Source organism: Fukomys damarensis, unplaced genomic scaffold (genome assembly GCF_012274545.1).
Source record: "Fukomys damarensis isolate Sample0158 unplaced genomic scaffold, DMR_v1.0_HiC HiC_scaffold_16, whole genome shotgun sequence".
Classification (NCBI taxonomy): domain Eukaryota; kingdom Metazoa; phylum Chordata; class Mammalia; order Rodentia; family Bathyergidae; genus Fukomys; species Fukomys damarensis.
Genome location: NW_022900928.1, coordinates 9,473,220 through 9,487,847, shown reverse-complemented (window position 1 = coordinate 9,487,847; position 14,628 = coordinate 9,473,220). Strand labels below are relative to the sequence as shown.

The 14,628-nt window shown below is 41.0% G+C and overlaps 1 protein-coding gene across 1 annotated transcript in view; it reads left to right on the top strand.

The window, feature by feature from the left end:
* The window catches only part of Nell1 (neural EGFL like 1), a 675,311-nt gene that overhangs the window by 394,507 nt on the left and 266,176 nt on the right, over window positions 1–14,628 (top strand). Inside the window, exon 13 of the mRNA XM_033764069.1 lies at window positions 13,661–13,786. Within this exon, the coding sequence (XP_033619960.1) occupies window positions 13,661–13,786 (126 nt within the window). The remainder of the gene's footprint in view (window positions 1–13,660; window positions 13,787–14,628) is intronic.

The window sequence follows — 14,628 nt, the reverse complement described above, 5'->3', positions numbered from 1 at the left end:
GGGAGGGGGAGGGGAGGGGAGGAGGACGAGGAGGCTGCTATCACTAATTGGACTCTAGCCCCATTTTCTTTTTTCCAAGTTTCCCCCAGCAATTTATTAAGTACATCATAAAACATTAAGTATCATTCAATTCCTTCTATCTCTACCCTCTCTGTGTTGTGTGTAGGGAGTGTATTCTAACATTCTAAAATTTGGTTGCGACTCTCAAACAAGCTTCCAGATTTGATGTCAACAGAAGGGATGTCAGTAATTTTAACCTCCAAGAGTGCTGTTATTATTATCTCATAGACACTTTATTTTTTCCCCCCAAATGTGATTTATTTACCGAAGGTAGTGTGACCAATTTATCTTCATTATCAGCCTTTTATTTATTCAGGAGTCTTGTATATTTTAATTCCTGAAGAAAATCACTACTCACAAAGCACGAATTCTGAGTGCTTTAAGAATTTTTTTTTTCACAGTTTACAGGGCCAGGACATTAAAGAGAACACACAAGCGCACGCGCGCGTGCGCATGCGCGCGCGCACACACACACACACACACACACACACACACACACACACACACACCCTCCAAACAAATCAACTAGCCTGCTTTCAAACAATCCACGCAGTAGCTTGGTCTCAGGGCGGGGACAAGAAGCACCAGTCTGTGTGCACAAGGTGCGTTATGCTGTCAGGAGCTGGAGGGTGAGGAGGAGCGAATGACTGCTTCATCTCTGAAGGGGCATCGGCCAGTTTCGTGGAAGAGTCAGGGTAAGCATGGGAAGTCAAGGGCACTGACATTAGCAGACAGTGGCTTTCACTCTCATCTGTAAGGTGGGCTAGGCAGGCGAGAAGGCCAGTTAGCGCTGGAGAATGGCTGCCTCTGAACAGAGAGGGAGATAGGAGATTCAGAGAGAGAGAGAGAGAGAGAGAGAGAGAGATTGCCCTTGCGAGTTTTCTGTTGTGTTCCATGCACTCACTCAACCCCACAGCCCTGTGTCCTTCAGGTGGGGAACCCTAAGTCCATAAATATTACCTAAATCGGGGGGGGGGCAGGAATAGCACTTACAAAGTGCTTTACAAGTGTTTGCTATTTTTCAAAAGAATTCACCCATTTAAAAAGTTTAAAACCCATTGGACAGTAGACACCAGTTTTCTTCCATCTCCCAGTTTTTGGATGGTGTGGTCCCTTCCCACTTTGGAATGTGTTTTCAAAGGAAAGCAGCTTGGGTCAGAGTGTCTGTCTGTCCTCTGCATCTACTGATTTTTGCTTGTTTGCTGATATTGGGGGGTGCAGCCCAAGAAGCATTGGGCGACACCTCCAGCCAGCCCTGTTTATTATTTTTAAATTTAGAGGCAGGGTCCTGCTAAACTTCCTAGGCTGGCCTCAGACTTGCAATCGTGCCTCAGCCCCCTGAGTACCTGGAAGCACAGGTGGGCACCACTTCAGCCAATCTCTTTTTGTACCTTCTTATCAATCATGTAGGAAACTTGACTTCATGACTTTTAAGGACCAGCACGAACACTTTATGGTTTCCATACCAGGGTTCACAGTTTCAGTCAGATGCATAAGAATTTCAGATTGGGAAGGATGATCCTTTCAGTTCAAGGAGCCTATTTTGCTTAAGGAATCTTTCCGCATGGGGAAATACATGAAGAGCTTAGCTTGCCTTCCTGAGCACATTTTGCTGATCACCATTCATCTTGTTGGGGGTGGGAAACAGCAAATGGCTTTATTGAACCCAGGCTGTGTTCATTAATTGCCTGCTTGTTGGTCCACAGGCCCCTGCTTGTTTATGTAATTCAGAGCCTGATATTTAATCACTGGTTAATATGATGCCGTAACAAGTCACTTCTAAACCTCCAGCACCAAATCATTTATTCTTAGAAGACCACAGCTTGTGCACTTTATTTTGCCGGCTTGGCATATGTGGGGAATTCATAATTTGACCAGTGACTATAGGATATTGCTATTTAATTAACCAAGGAAGGTGGATATTCTTGGAGGAGAAAGCAAAGGTAGAAATCCAGAAAAGAATAGATGCCATGGATAGAAATTCTCTGGGGTCATCTTCCATCTGGTTAAACTCTTGTGCCCACATAAAATTGAAATGTTAATGATACCTATGTGGTACTGGTAAACGTGAAATGAATCTGTGTCTATTCTTAAACCTATGCCTGGCACAAAGTGGTAATCAATAAATGTTACCTTGTATTGTCACAACCAGAGATAGAGAAGATAAAGATGGCTTCCTTGGTGGTTTGGTCTTCTTTCATCTCATTTAATCTCGACTGACTTTCTTTTGTTTTTCTAAAGCAAGAAGACTGTCTGGTGGAATTGAAGTGATCAAGAAAGGCTGTCAATATTTAGTTAAGGCATCTTTCTTTGTTTTTTAAGACTCAAATGCCATCTTCTGAGTAAATCATGGTCATCACCTCCATTGGAAGTAGCCTCTCGACTCCCCACAGAATCTGGATTGGGGGTACACAGTCCATGTCCACACGACCACCTCCCTCCAGGTTAAGTCTGGGCTTTGGGAAGACCCATATGGTCCTCCAGTTGATTTTGGAATCTTTACAGGTTGAGAATTCAGCTGTCTTTCAGTATCTCTTGAATACTTTTTCAGTGTAGGGAAGATAAAAGGTTATTGTAGCTTTTACTTTTCCAGAGTGTTCTCCGACTGATTGGAGTTACAATGCTCACAAAAACTTGGACCTGTTTTGGATGCACTGACTGCATTGTTACTTTGAGCTGAAGTAGAGTTGAGACATTAACAGATGCAAAAGCAGAATCAGTTGCCCCTCGCTCCATGTGCTTCTTTCCTCGCAGACACTCGGCAGCAGTTTATGATCACTCTTGAAGTTCCTAAGTGCAAGGGTGCAAAGAAAGTCATGGGATGGGGTTTCATGCTGCTTGTCCAAAGTCATTGTGCTATGATTCCCAAAGGCACAAAAGGATGTGCTTCTTTATTGCTAGTATTTGATTCTGAAATGGTACCCAGCAGGGGAAAAAAATATCTTAGCCCGATTTTCAGTATATCTGACAGAGGTATATATATTGAAAATTCTTAAAAAGTATCAGCAACTAACAATCTAACTTGAAAAGCATGTCACCTTCCATTAGCTCTGAGAAGACTTCTTTAGTATTCACAGCATGACCAAATCGTCATTTGAATTCTTAATCTGAAAATATTCGAGCTGGCAAGCAACATGCTTGTTTGACATATAGCTTAAAAGACCATGTAGAAATCCATTTCACCACACAACTGGGAACAGGAGGGGCTATTGCATGAGTCAGCTAAGGCCGACATAACAGAGTACTATAGACTGGGGGACTTAAAGAACAATAGATTGAATTCTTACAGTTTTGAAGTTTGGAAGTGTGACCTCCAGATGCCAGAATAGTAGGGTTCTGGTGCAATTGTTTTCTTGGTTTGCCAATGGTCAGCTTCTTCCTGTCTTCATGTAGAAGAGAAAGCAAGGGCAAGAACAAGTTCTTATAAATTTCTTCCGATAAGAGCATCATGAACATCCTAACCCTTTGTCTGTTAGGAAAAAATGAAACAATTTCATAACAAAATAATAAAAGAATGACAATAGTTAATGCACTATACACCATTATCTTCGAACTAGGTAGTCAGACTACAAGACATGGATAAAAAGATTCCTTCCTACAGAGATGAAACAAATAAAACAAGAAATAACACAAAATTTTCCTTTCAATAAACTAAAATTAGTAGTATTAATGAAACAAATTGGCATATACATTAAAATATTTTTGAAAATAGAATATCTAATTTGGGAAATTATTTGAACTTCTCCTTGTTTAATATGTGTCTGTCTTCTAGTTTGCTTTTTATCTATACAACTATATCTGGGGGGGCTTCTCATGTAAGAGAAGCCATGTTATGTTGAAACTTGTGTGTTTGACTTACTCCACTTAATGTTATGTTATCAAATTGCATCCACTTATCAATGAATGCCTAAAGTTGTCCTTCTTTATGACAGAGTAGTCCTCCACTATGTGTAAATACCACATTTTCCTTATCTATTCATCTGTTATGGACATTTAAGCTGTTTCAAGATCTGGCTATGGTAAAACTATGCTGCTGTAAACACCAGTATGCATGCACCTCTGTAATATGATGATTTTAAGCCTTTTAGGAAGTTACTTACAAGGGGACTAACTAGGTCCTTACAGTCCCAGTCCCACCTAACCCTGATTACCTATCCAGGATTTAATCTCTTAGTGCTACCATATTAGGAAGTAGGGCTTCACCATATGAATTTTGGGGTGACAAAATTCAGTCCATAGCAGTTATCTAAACATTTTCTTAGGAGAAAAATATTGGTTCTAGAACTTTCAGCTTATCTAGAAAGATCAGATGTGTAGTGCGCAATTTTTGAGAGGCAGGAATGTAGTGTGAAGACGTTGGAGCCACGGTGTCTAGGTTGATACCCTGGAAGATACCAAAGAAGTTGATACCACTTCCTACCTGTGTGGCCTCTGACAAGTCGCCATCCATTTCTACACCTTTATTTTCTTGTCTGTAAGACGGAGGCGATTCTGACATGTACCTTATAAAGTTGTAACTATTAAATACATGAACACACAGGGAACCTGAAAACTCTGCCTGGGGCATAAGTAATAAGTGGGTGGTGTCTCTTCTCTCTCATGGTGGTGTTAGACCGGAGGTTCAGTTTCCACAGTCCACTGTCTTCCTCCTCTTTTCCAACCGTGGAGGTGAAGTACTGTTTATCATAAGAAAGATCTTACTTCTTATCAAAGCTCTTATTTATCATAAGAAAGACCTTATTTCTTTATTTCTAAACCTGGTTTCCATAGGCACTTGATTTGCTTTTCTAGATTGAAGAGGCATTTGATTGTTCTCCCCTCATTTTAGGAATAAAATATAATTGCTGAAAAGCATAGAACATTGGATAAAGCATTATTTCTGCAGTTAGAAAACTTTGATTCTGTTTCAGGGGCAACAATCAGCTGTGTACCTGTGGACAAGTCAAGTTTTCCTCTTGGCCCCTAGTTTCTCATTTGAACAAGGAGGTCGCAGTCCTTATTCGGTCGACCTCATTGGGTTTTAAAAAAATAAATACATTTTTAAAAGACAAATTCTAGGTTCACAGCAAAATTGAAAGCGCGAAGTTTGCCCACAGGTCCCTGCCTCACACCTGGAGTGGCCGTTGCACCCTCCTCCAGCAGACTGCTACATTTGCTGCAGTGGCCGTGTGCACTTTGGCACCTCGAGATAACTGAGTGCCTTTAGCTCACATTGGAAACCATTCTCACTGTTCACTCTGTTGTTCTGGAGAAATGCACAGTGACACGTCTCCCTCCTTCTTCACAGTAGCATGCAGAACATACTCCCTGCCCTAGGGCGTCATCGGAATTATATTCTGTGTATTTATTTGTTTATTTTTATTCATTAAGTTTATTGGTACATTTTAGGTGTTCAGAATGATGACATTCATCATTGGGAATTTGTACCTTTACATGATGCATCTTGGTTCTTATTTTATTCCCCAACCCCCTACCCTCCCTTCAACCCCTCCCCTGTTTTACAAAGACTTTGTTTCTGTTTTTCCCTTTGCTCATATTTATTCCTTTCCCTTCTTTCCTTTCCACAACCCCTCCCACTTCGCCTTCTTCGTTGGAATTTTATACATTCTTGTTACAGATCACATATGGAAAAGCAAATTAAAACTACCTTGAAATACCATCTTATTCCAGAAGAATGTCTGTCATGGAGAAATCAAACAATATAGGGAAGGGTTAAGTGGCTGAAGGGAGGGCAGGGAAATGGGGAAAAAACAAGAACTAAGATACGTCATGTGAAGGTACAAGACCCCGATGATGAATGTAACTGTACTGTTTGCTTTAAATGGACCAATAAACTTATGGGAAAATGAAGAAATCAAATAATAACAAATACTGGTGAGGATGTGGGGGGAAAGGAACTCTTGTACACTGCTGAAGGGAGTGTAAACTAGTATAGCTAGTATGGAAACCAGTGGGAAGATACCTAAAAAAATTAAAAATAGAAATTTCCTTTGACCTAGCTATTTATCTTCTAGTTTTTTTTCCTGAAAGACACTGTATTAAAGTGATACATGTTTATTGATGTTTCTGGCAGCACAATGTATAATAGTTAGGTCTTAGAAATGACATATATGCCCATCAACAGAGGAATGGATAAAGAAAATGTACTATTTATACACAGCAGAATATTACTCTGCCATAAAGAATGAAGGATTTGAAGAATTTGTAGAGAAATGGATACAACTTGAGAACATAATGTTAAGTTAAATATCACATGGTTTCTCTTATATGGTAAACTATACATGCATGAGAAACATTTTTCTAATAGATGGGAGAATTAGAGGTGAGGTAAGGCGAATGAAAAAAGAGAATGGAAGGGGTAGAAATGATAGAAACAGAGCTCTCAAATGGGAAGGGGACCAAGAGTTGGAAGGAACATGGACGGAAAGGAAGAGTAGTTGATGAAAAAAAAAAAAAGAATTAAGCTGTATTGTGTACTTGTACCAGCTCCCCATGATTAATGGAATCACCATGCACTGCAACCCAATAAAAAAATTATGTAGGATTAAATTTAAAATCCCTGTGGCACAATGGAAGGTATTGGTAGTTGTGATGTACCCACCAATTGGCCAGCATGCCTGTGTTTTCATAGCCCACAGTCTCCCTGAAGTCAGGAGTCAGAAAACTGCCGTGCAGTTTATCTTTACCAGTCCTTGGGAATTTGTCCACGGGCTGTGGTACTGCGTGAATATCTTGTTGCTCGTCCTAGCTTTTTTCTGGGAAGATGCCTACTATGTGACGTAGGGACAGGGCAAAGGCCGAGGTCATCATGTCGAGTTTTCTAGGCTTTCAGAGAGAGCTCTGGCTTGTCTACGGGCTTCTACATAGAGAGGTGATGAACCAAGAGAAATCGTCCTGGGGAGGCTTCTATGATGAGTGCACGGAAACACCCAAGGCTGTCCACAGTATTGGAACCAGTGGTCTGGAATGGCCTCTGGCCCAGCTCCTTCATTTCACACAGGAGAAAACCAAGATCTACAGAAAAAAGTGACTTTCTCAAACCCACAGTTAGCTAATAGAAAAAGCACAGAAGAAGTGTGCTGCTTGGTGTCACATGGGCCTTGGCTGAAATTCTAGGTACTCTACATGTAGTGTGTGAGGGTTACTGCTGGGGTTGCTAGGAAAAATGAGATGAAATGCAATCAGGCATTGGCATAGAATATGGACTCAGCTAAATGTTTTCAGTATCACACTGTTTTCCTTTCAAATTTACATAAGGAATCGTGCATGACACTTTGTTTCCTACCCCAACATTTAACCTTCCCGGAGTTGTCTTTTTCTAGGAAATTCTTCCATAATAAGTCTGAATAAATCATATCATTTTATTGAGAAAATTCTTCTTTTTTTCATTGAGTTTATTGGTACTATAGTTACATTTGTCATTGGGATCTTGTACCTTTACATGACAGGTCTTGGTTCTCATTTTTTCCCCATCTCCCTGCCCTCCCTTCACGCCTCCTCCCTTCCCTATTTACAAATACTTTATTTCCATTTTTTCATTTTCTCATGTTTTTTTTTCTTTTCCCTTATTTCCTTTCCCCTGCACTTCCCTCTTCCCCTACACCTTTAGCCCTTTTCTTCCTATTTCACATTGTCAACTATGTCATTAGGATCTTATGTATCATTATAGTTTTTCACACCAGAGAAATTATTTGGTATTTATACATGTGTGACTTATTTACTGCACTTAGGAGTATATCCTCAATATGTATCCATTTTCCTATGAATGAGTCTAATTTATCATTCTTTATGGCTTAGTAGTATTCCAGTTTAGAGAAAAACCACATTTTCTTTATCTAGTCTCCAACTGATGGGCAAATGGGCTGTTTCCAAGTTTTAGCTATTACAAACTGTGCTGCTATAAACATAGGTGCGCATATATCACTGTGATATGATTCTTTTAATTCTTTTGGAAAGATACCAAACAGAGGGATGGCTGGGTCAAATGGAATCTCTAGTTCCAACTCTTTGAGGTTTCTCCATATTGATTTCCGTAGTGGTTGCACCAGTCTGCACTCCCACTAACAATGGAGAAGGGTTCCTTTCTCCCCACAACCCCACCAACATTTGTTATTGTTTGATTTCTTGATATCAGGCATTCTTTGTGGGATGAGGTGGAATCTCAGCGTTGTTTTCATCTGCATCTCTCGAAGGACCACTGATGTGGAACATTTTTTCATATATTTACTTGCTTCTTTGACTTCTTTGTCTGAGAAATGTCTGTTCATTTCAGATGCCCATTTTTTTTTGTTTGGTTTTTTGAGAGAGGATCTCACTATGTAGTTGAGACTGACCTGGAACTCACTATGTAGCCCAGGCTGGTCTCAAACTCACAACGATACTCCTGCCTCAGCCTCCCGAGTGCTGGGATTACAGGCATGCGCCACCATGCCTGGCTTCAGATGCCCATTTTTGAATCAGGTCTTTATATTTGGAGGGGCTGATTTTTTTTCTTGAGTTCTTTACATATACTTTCATATGCTACCTAGACCCTGTACTTTAATTGAATGACAGTGATGCTAAATTTGGGTGTTTGTTCTCTCTGAACTTTGATGCCAGTAGTGGCTGATGATACATGAAGAATTATTATGCCACATCAAGTTTCAATTTAAAGTCCATAAATGTACCTTTAAAAATGAAAACAAAGTACTTTGCTATCTTGGGGACATAAATCATGTATTTTTATGACCTCAAAAGACCACCAGAAGATGAGCTTTGATATTTCTGAGGCGACAAGCAATTTATAAGGATAAATCACAATCTGAACTCCAGTATGCTCAGGCTGATCTATACAGAAGTTTATAGATGTTGATTTAACAATGTTTAATAATAATATAAAAACCTAGGCTTTTCTATCACTAATTTCTGGTTCTACCGGAGAGTTTCAGCCATTTAAGCACCTGTGAATGAGGCTGTCACGGGCTATGGGCTCCTGCTGGAAACAGAATGCACATATCTGCCTGTTCTGGGCCTTGGGTCACTGGAGCCTAATGTGTGAAAATATTGGAAATTGATTTAAAAGAGCCAAGAAAGCTGTGATGCATGGGGCCAAGCTACCACCCTAACCAAGACTGTACTCTGGAATAAAAGTTGTGAAGGACTTTGCACAATGGACGTAGAATTTGGAAGTCTGCTTGTTTCCATAGATGCTATGGATCCTTGGGTCAGAGCTAATGTTGCTGTAGCATTATTGCAGTGTCATTGAATGGCAAACCTTGCCCGGTAGAAATAATGTCAACTTAGGAGCGGGACTTCCTGGATCCAAATCCGCCTTGTATGCTGAACATTTTGTGCCTTGGTCGAGGGACCTAACAATCTCTGAGCCTCTGTTTACTCATCACAACGTGGCATACCTATCTTCTGTAGCGCTCAGGAAGAGTGAGTTGAATGATGACACCCTGACGGGGTGTCTGATGCCTAAAACTGACAGACATTTATTGGCTATCAGGTACTAGGGACTGACCCTTGTTTCATACTATTTACTAAGCACATGCTGTTTAGCCTCTTACTCATCTTAATATCACCCTGCACTAAAGATGTGCCTTTGAAGTCCTTCTGTCCTTCTAGTAGATGTCAGGCTAACTGCAGGTCTTCCTAGACAGTTTCTTCGGCTGATTGAGAGGTTTAGCTTGAGTGTGGATGAGTGGGATCAACGCGTGCCCTGAGATTCAGCCTCAGGCTTGGCCCCTTCTTGCCTTCAGTTTGGGTGAACAGCACATCAGGAGAGGCAGCACCTTCATGGGTCGGACAGAATTCAGAAGGCAGCTCAGGTCTGCAGGTAACATCCTCTCTGCTGTGGGGCCACTCCTTCTCTGCCTCTGAACGTTGGTTCATTCTTTCAGTAGGGAGTTATAGGTTTTGTTTTCTTCTACATTATTCATTACCTTTTGGAGTCTATTTCTGTGAGCGTAAAGCAGAATTTGTCTTAGCTCATTTTAAAAATCAGTGTTTTGTTCTTCTTGAGATTGTTTTCTCAGGATATCCCAGCTCTCCGAAGATGTTAATTCTGTTTTCATTCTCTTTTTAATCAGATTCCTTTTTGAAGCACTCTTGAATCCTATTGAAATTGTCTGCTGGGCTGTGTCTTCTGAGATGAAGCAGCAATCTATATTTTGGCAAATCTGTCACTCTTCCATTCCCCTTCCCTATCCTGAAACTATGAAGTTGCAAATTCTGTCATTTCCTCCATCATCTTGTGTCTGGAGACTCAGCTGAATGATTTTCTTTGTCTCTTCCCTTCTTTTTAGGCCAGGCACTGTCTTTTTCATGTGGTTTCATCATGAAGAATAAGCAACAAAGAAAACATTGTGATAGTTTAATTTTCTGGTGCATTTTTCAACTTTTTTGCTGTATGTTAGTTCTGCCACAATTACAAATGATATGAGCTGAAAACAAAACTTACTCTAAGACACATCGTCAGAGCAGCAAGGATGTATGGCCACAGGGTCCAGGATGGTTTGCAGAGAGCAAAGACTGGATTAAATCTATCTGAGCCATTCTCCCTGGGGTCTTCTAAGTATACCTTTGTCTATTTTTCTGAAAATATCTTAACTGAAGGCCTTAGAATGCTGTGAAACAAAGGGATAGCTTGTTTGATTGGCATCAAAGGCAGAAACTTCTTCCAATCCAGATGAGGTGGAGGCCTCTCAACGGTTGCCCAGTGGCCAATGGGAAATGCGCCAGGAGGCTCCTGGGGGAGTTGACAAGCCTCCGTGACAGGGAAGCGTTTCATTGCAGTCAGCAGCCTGCTTGCTGTGGCCCCTGGTGGGTGAAGATCGAACTGCCTCTAAGGCAATTCCTGACTGATTTCTCATCCTAAAGAATGGCGGGGCCCCTCGGCAGAGTGAAGGCGAATTCAGCCTGACCTTGTTTCTGTGAGTAAAAGACTGATGTGATTTAGCCTTCAGCTCGCCCTGCCCCAGTCGGTTGTCTTCACTGCAGTGGGAGTGATATTTTAATGACAGAAATTGGGTTATGTCACTGGCCTGATTAAAGCCCAGGCTTCTTCGTGTAGCCTACAAGGCCTGGTAGGAGGTGCCTGGAGCTTGTCTTCGTAGTAAATATCAAATAGGTAACGCTCCTTTCTGTAACCGAGTCATCTCAGACGTTCTTCTCTGTCTGCTGTTATTTCTCTCCTTCTTATCCCTGTCACTTCTGCTTCAGATCTCAGCTAAAATATCATTTCCATAGCAAATCCTTCTCTGACCTCCTCGGAGTCAAATCTCTTTCTTTTGTTGGGTGACATTGTTGTGGGTTTATTTCAATGTTTCGTTAGGCTGTGAAAGCCAGGATGGCATTTTGTTCATCACTTTACCTCAGGGCTTAGTAGTGGGTTAATTAATATCCTTTGGGTGTTATGATTAAGTGATCCTCCCCCTTCTAACTCTACAGAAAAATTCATTCTCCAAAGTTTTCCTTCTGGCTATCCACCTTCATTCTCTACCCGATTAATTCCTGTTCATCTTTTAAGATCAATCTTCATAATCCTTTTTTTTTTTTTGAGTTGCCTTTTATATTTACCTTTGTAGTAGTTGCAGGAAGCTGAATGGCTTAACTCGATAGGGATATGTTTCTAGATCGTATAACAGGTTCACCATACTTGTCTGGTGGCCCGCTTCTCTCCGAGGGCCCCAGTAGGAAGGAGTGTTCAACTCTACACTCCTGTGATTTTTGAAGACAGGAGTAAGGAAATGTGGTCAGCCAGCTGCTGGCTCTGACCTTTCCACCTGGAGGTGAGAGGCCTCCACTCAGATTTCACACTCAGCCATATGGTCAGGCTTAAATTAGAAGAGGATGGAGAGGTCCATTTGTGCTGTAAGGAAATGGGTAAGATTTTATGGACATCACTAATCCAGACCAAACTTCCCCAACATCTGGCTCCTCTGGGTGTGTCCATCCTGTCACTCCTAGTAATTTATTCTTCTATGCTCCTGTACGGTCACACCCACAACTCAGTTTGAATGTTAAGCGCACCACTGTGCAGCTCCATCTTTCAGTTTTCCAGCTCCTGTGTTCTAGTGCCGTCGTTGCAACAATAGAGTGCTTCCCTCTGGTTTCTGGCTGCAGGTTGGGTCCCCCCGGGAAGCTACTCTGAGGTGGAGACCAGCACCTGGGAAGTTGTTGAGTACCTGAATTCTGTCACCAACTTCTGGTGGTTTGTCTTTTATGTCATAGTTACAGGACTCTTGCTAACTGTGGTTCTCCTTTTCAGACCTCAGTTCTACAACAATAACTTTTATGTATAGCCTGACAGGTCTTTAGCACTGAAAACAGTCTGCTGTTATGTCAGTGTGTTTCATTAGGAAATAAATCGACCTACTTTTCTTTTAAAAATGAATAGATAAATGAGTTTTCTCATCATTTTTATCCTTAGTTTCTAGTCATTAAGAGTATTAGGGCATCAGTGACTACTTTAACTGAAACACTGTATTTGACTAATTTTCAAGGTGTGTTCAGAAACTAAATCATCATGAACAAGACGCTGGGCCATGGGTTCAAATCCAAAGTCTAGCATATCTAAATGTGTTGATTTTGCGTCATATTTAACTTCTCTGAATGTCAGTTTTCTCGAATTTACAAATGTTTGTAGTTTGCTCATGGATTTGCATGCGGATCAGGTTGGATGATGCTTTCAAAGATACCAAGCATTAGGTCCGGAACCGACCCTAAGAACAATGGATGGGGTTCCTGGGCTCGGCAGGGGTGTGTGTTAATGCAGTCATCGACTCTTAACCAGTGGAAGGACAAGTAGACCTCACATTTTCCACCTTGAATCCCCACACTGTAATCTGCCTCTGTAATCATTGCTGATAAATCATTTGAGGAAAATAAACATTTTTTTTAAAGTGTAATTTACAGAAGAAGACCCAACTCTCTACTTAAAGTTGTAAGTTGTATTAATTCTTATCATAAACTCTTATGAGAAAAAAGAAGATGACATCTGACCTCCATGCCAAGGAGAGCAATGGTTTTTGTGGAATTGGCGCCTTTGTTATTCTATCGCACAGGGTAGATCCCCAGGTCAAAAGATGAAAAGCATTCATTTGCATCAGAACGTAGCTGCTGTCCCTGTTCACAGTACAACATAGGAAAAACTAGGTGCAGCGTCATTTTGTAACAGATGGATTAAAGCACATCTTAGTTCGACACTGAGCACAGAGGGGCTGGATGCTCTCGGTCTTTCTGAAAGAGCTGCCCGTGTAGTGTAGATGCCCAGTAAATATTAATTGGTATCGGCTCCCTGGACATAGAACTCCTTGAATCTGGACGTTTAAATACAGTACCCTCCTCCTTGGTGAGAAATTAATAATAGATTCTGTCTTCCTATTTCTTGGGTTCTTAACTGTTGCATCTCACAGGCATTCTTCTAGAAATACTTTCAGCTCAGGATAGCATCAAGTGCATCAGTTTAATTTGTGCTTCGGCTCTGGTCTTTAATGCGTCTTGTTTTTTTCTCTCGACTGCAGTGCGCATTCACCTTTGTAATTTCGTTGCTGGATGATTACACTCTGGTTCAGTTACTCCACTAAACAGATACCGTTTCCTTTTCTTTCTCCTTCAGATATTGATGAATGTGCAGCTAAGATGCATTATTGTCATGCCAATACTGTGTGTGTCAACCTGCCAGGATTATATCGCTGTGACTGTGTCCCAGGGTACATTCGTGTAGATGACTTCTCTTGTACAGGTGAGCAACAAGAAGCAATGTTTCCCTAATGCATTCCTTTCTCTGCACTGTATCTGTGTTGTTACATTTGGCACCTGGGATAAAAAGCATTGCTTTTACTTAAATAATTCCTCTCATAATTTCGCCCTCACATTCTGAAGAAAAAAATAATAATACAAGACATTTTTATCTGCATAATTGCTTTCTGCTCCTGGCATTTCTGCCCGTGTAAGTATATGTGTGCATACCTGCATGGGTGTGCAGTTTGAAAATGAAGTCCCAGTTGCCTATGGTAACACTGAGGAACTTTGAGATATCAGTTCCAAAAACAGGCAATCTCAAGCTATTTTCCCTTCCGCCATGATGGTGTGGTTTTCTATGTAAAAAACGTACTTTGAGAAAGATAAGCGTCATACTGAAATGGGTGGCAAGAGTGCCTGTTCGTCAGAGACTGGGCTTACAGGAGCCAGTCACGAGTATTCTGCCTAACAGTTTCCTGCTGTCAGTTCCCACCTCTTTCCCCTGTGTCACTGTGCTCAGCACTAAACTGGTGCTCTGAGGACGGGTTAGACTGGCTCTGTGTGAGCTGAGCTGGTCTCATGGCGGAATTTGCTTTGTAATTCCAATGCAGTTCCAATCCTGTACCTGCAGGTATTAACTTTAAATTGGTTAAGAATAGTAGAAGATTCCAGGCATTTCTTTGTTTGGATCAAATACATTCAAATGCCCAATTGGCAGGCTATCATAATATAATTTTTGGTTCTTTGGAGCCTCAAATTTCAATCATGTACCTTTCCCTGACTCCTGCCTCTTTTTCTCTCTCTCTTTCTTTTCTTTTCTTTTCTTTTTTTTTTTTTTTTTTT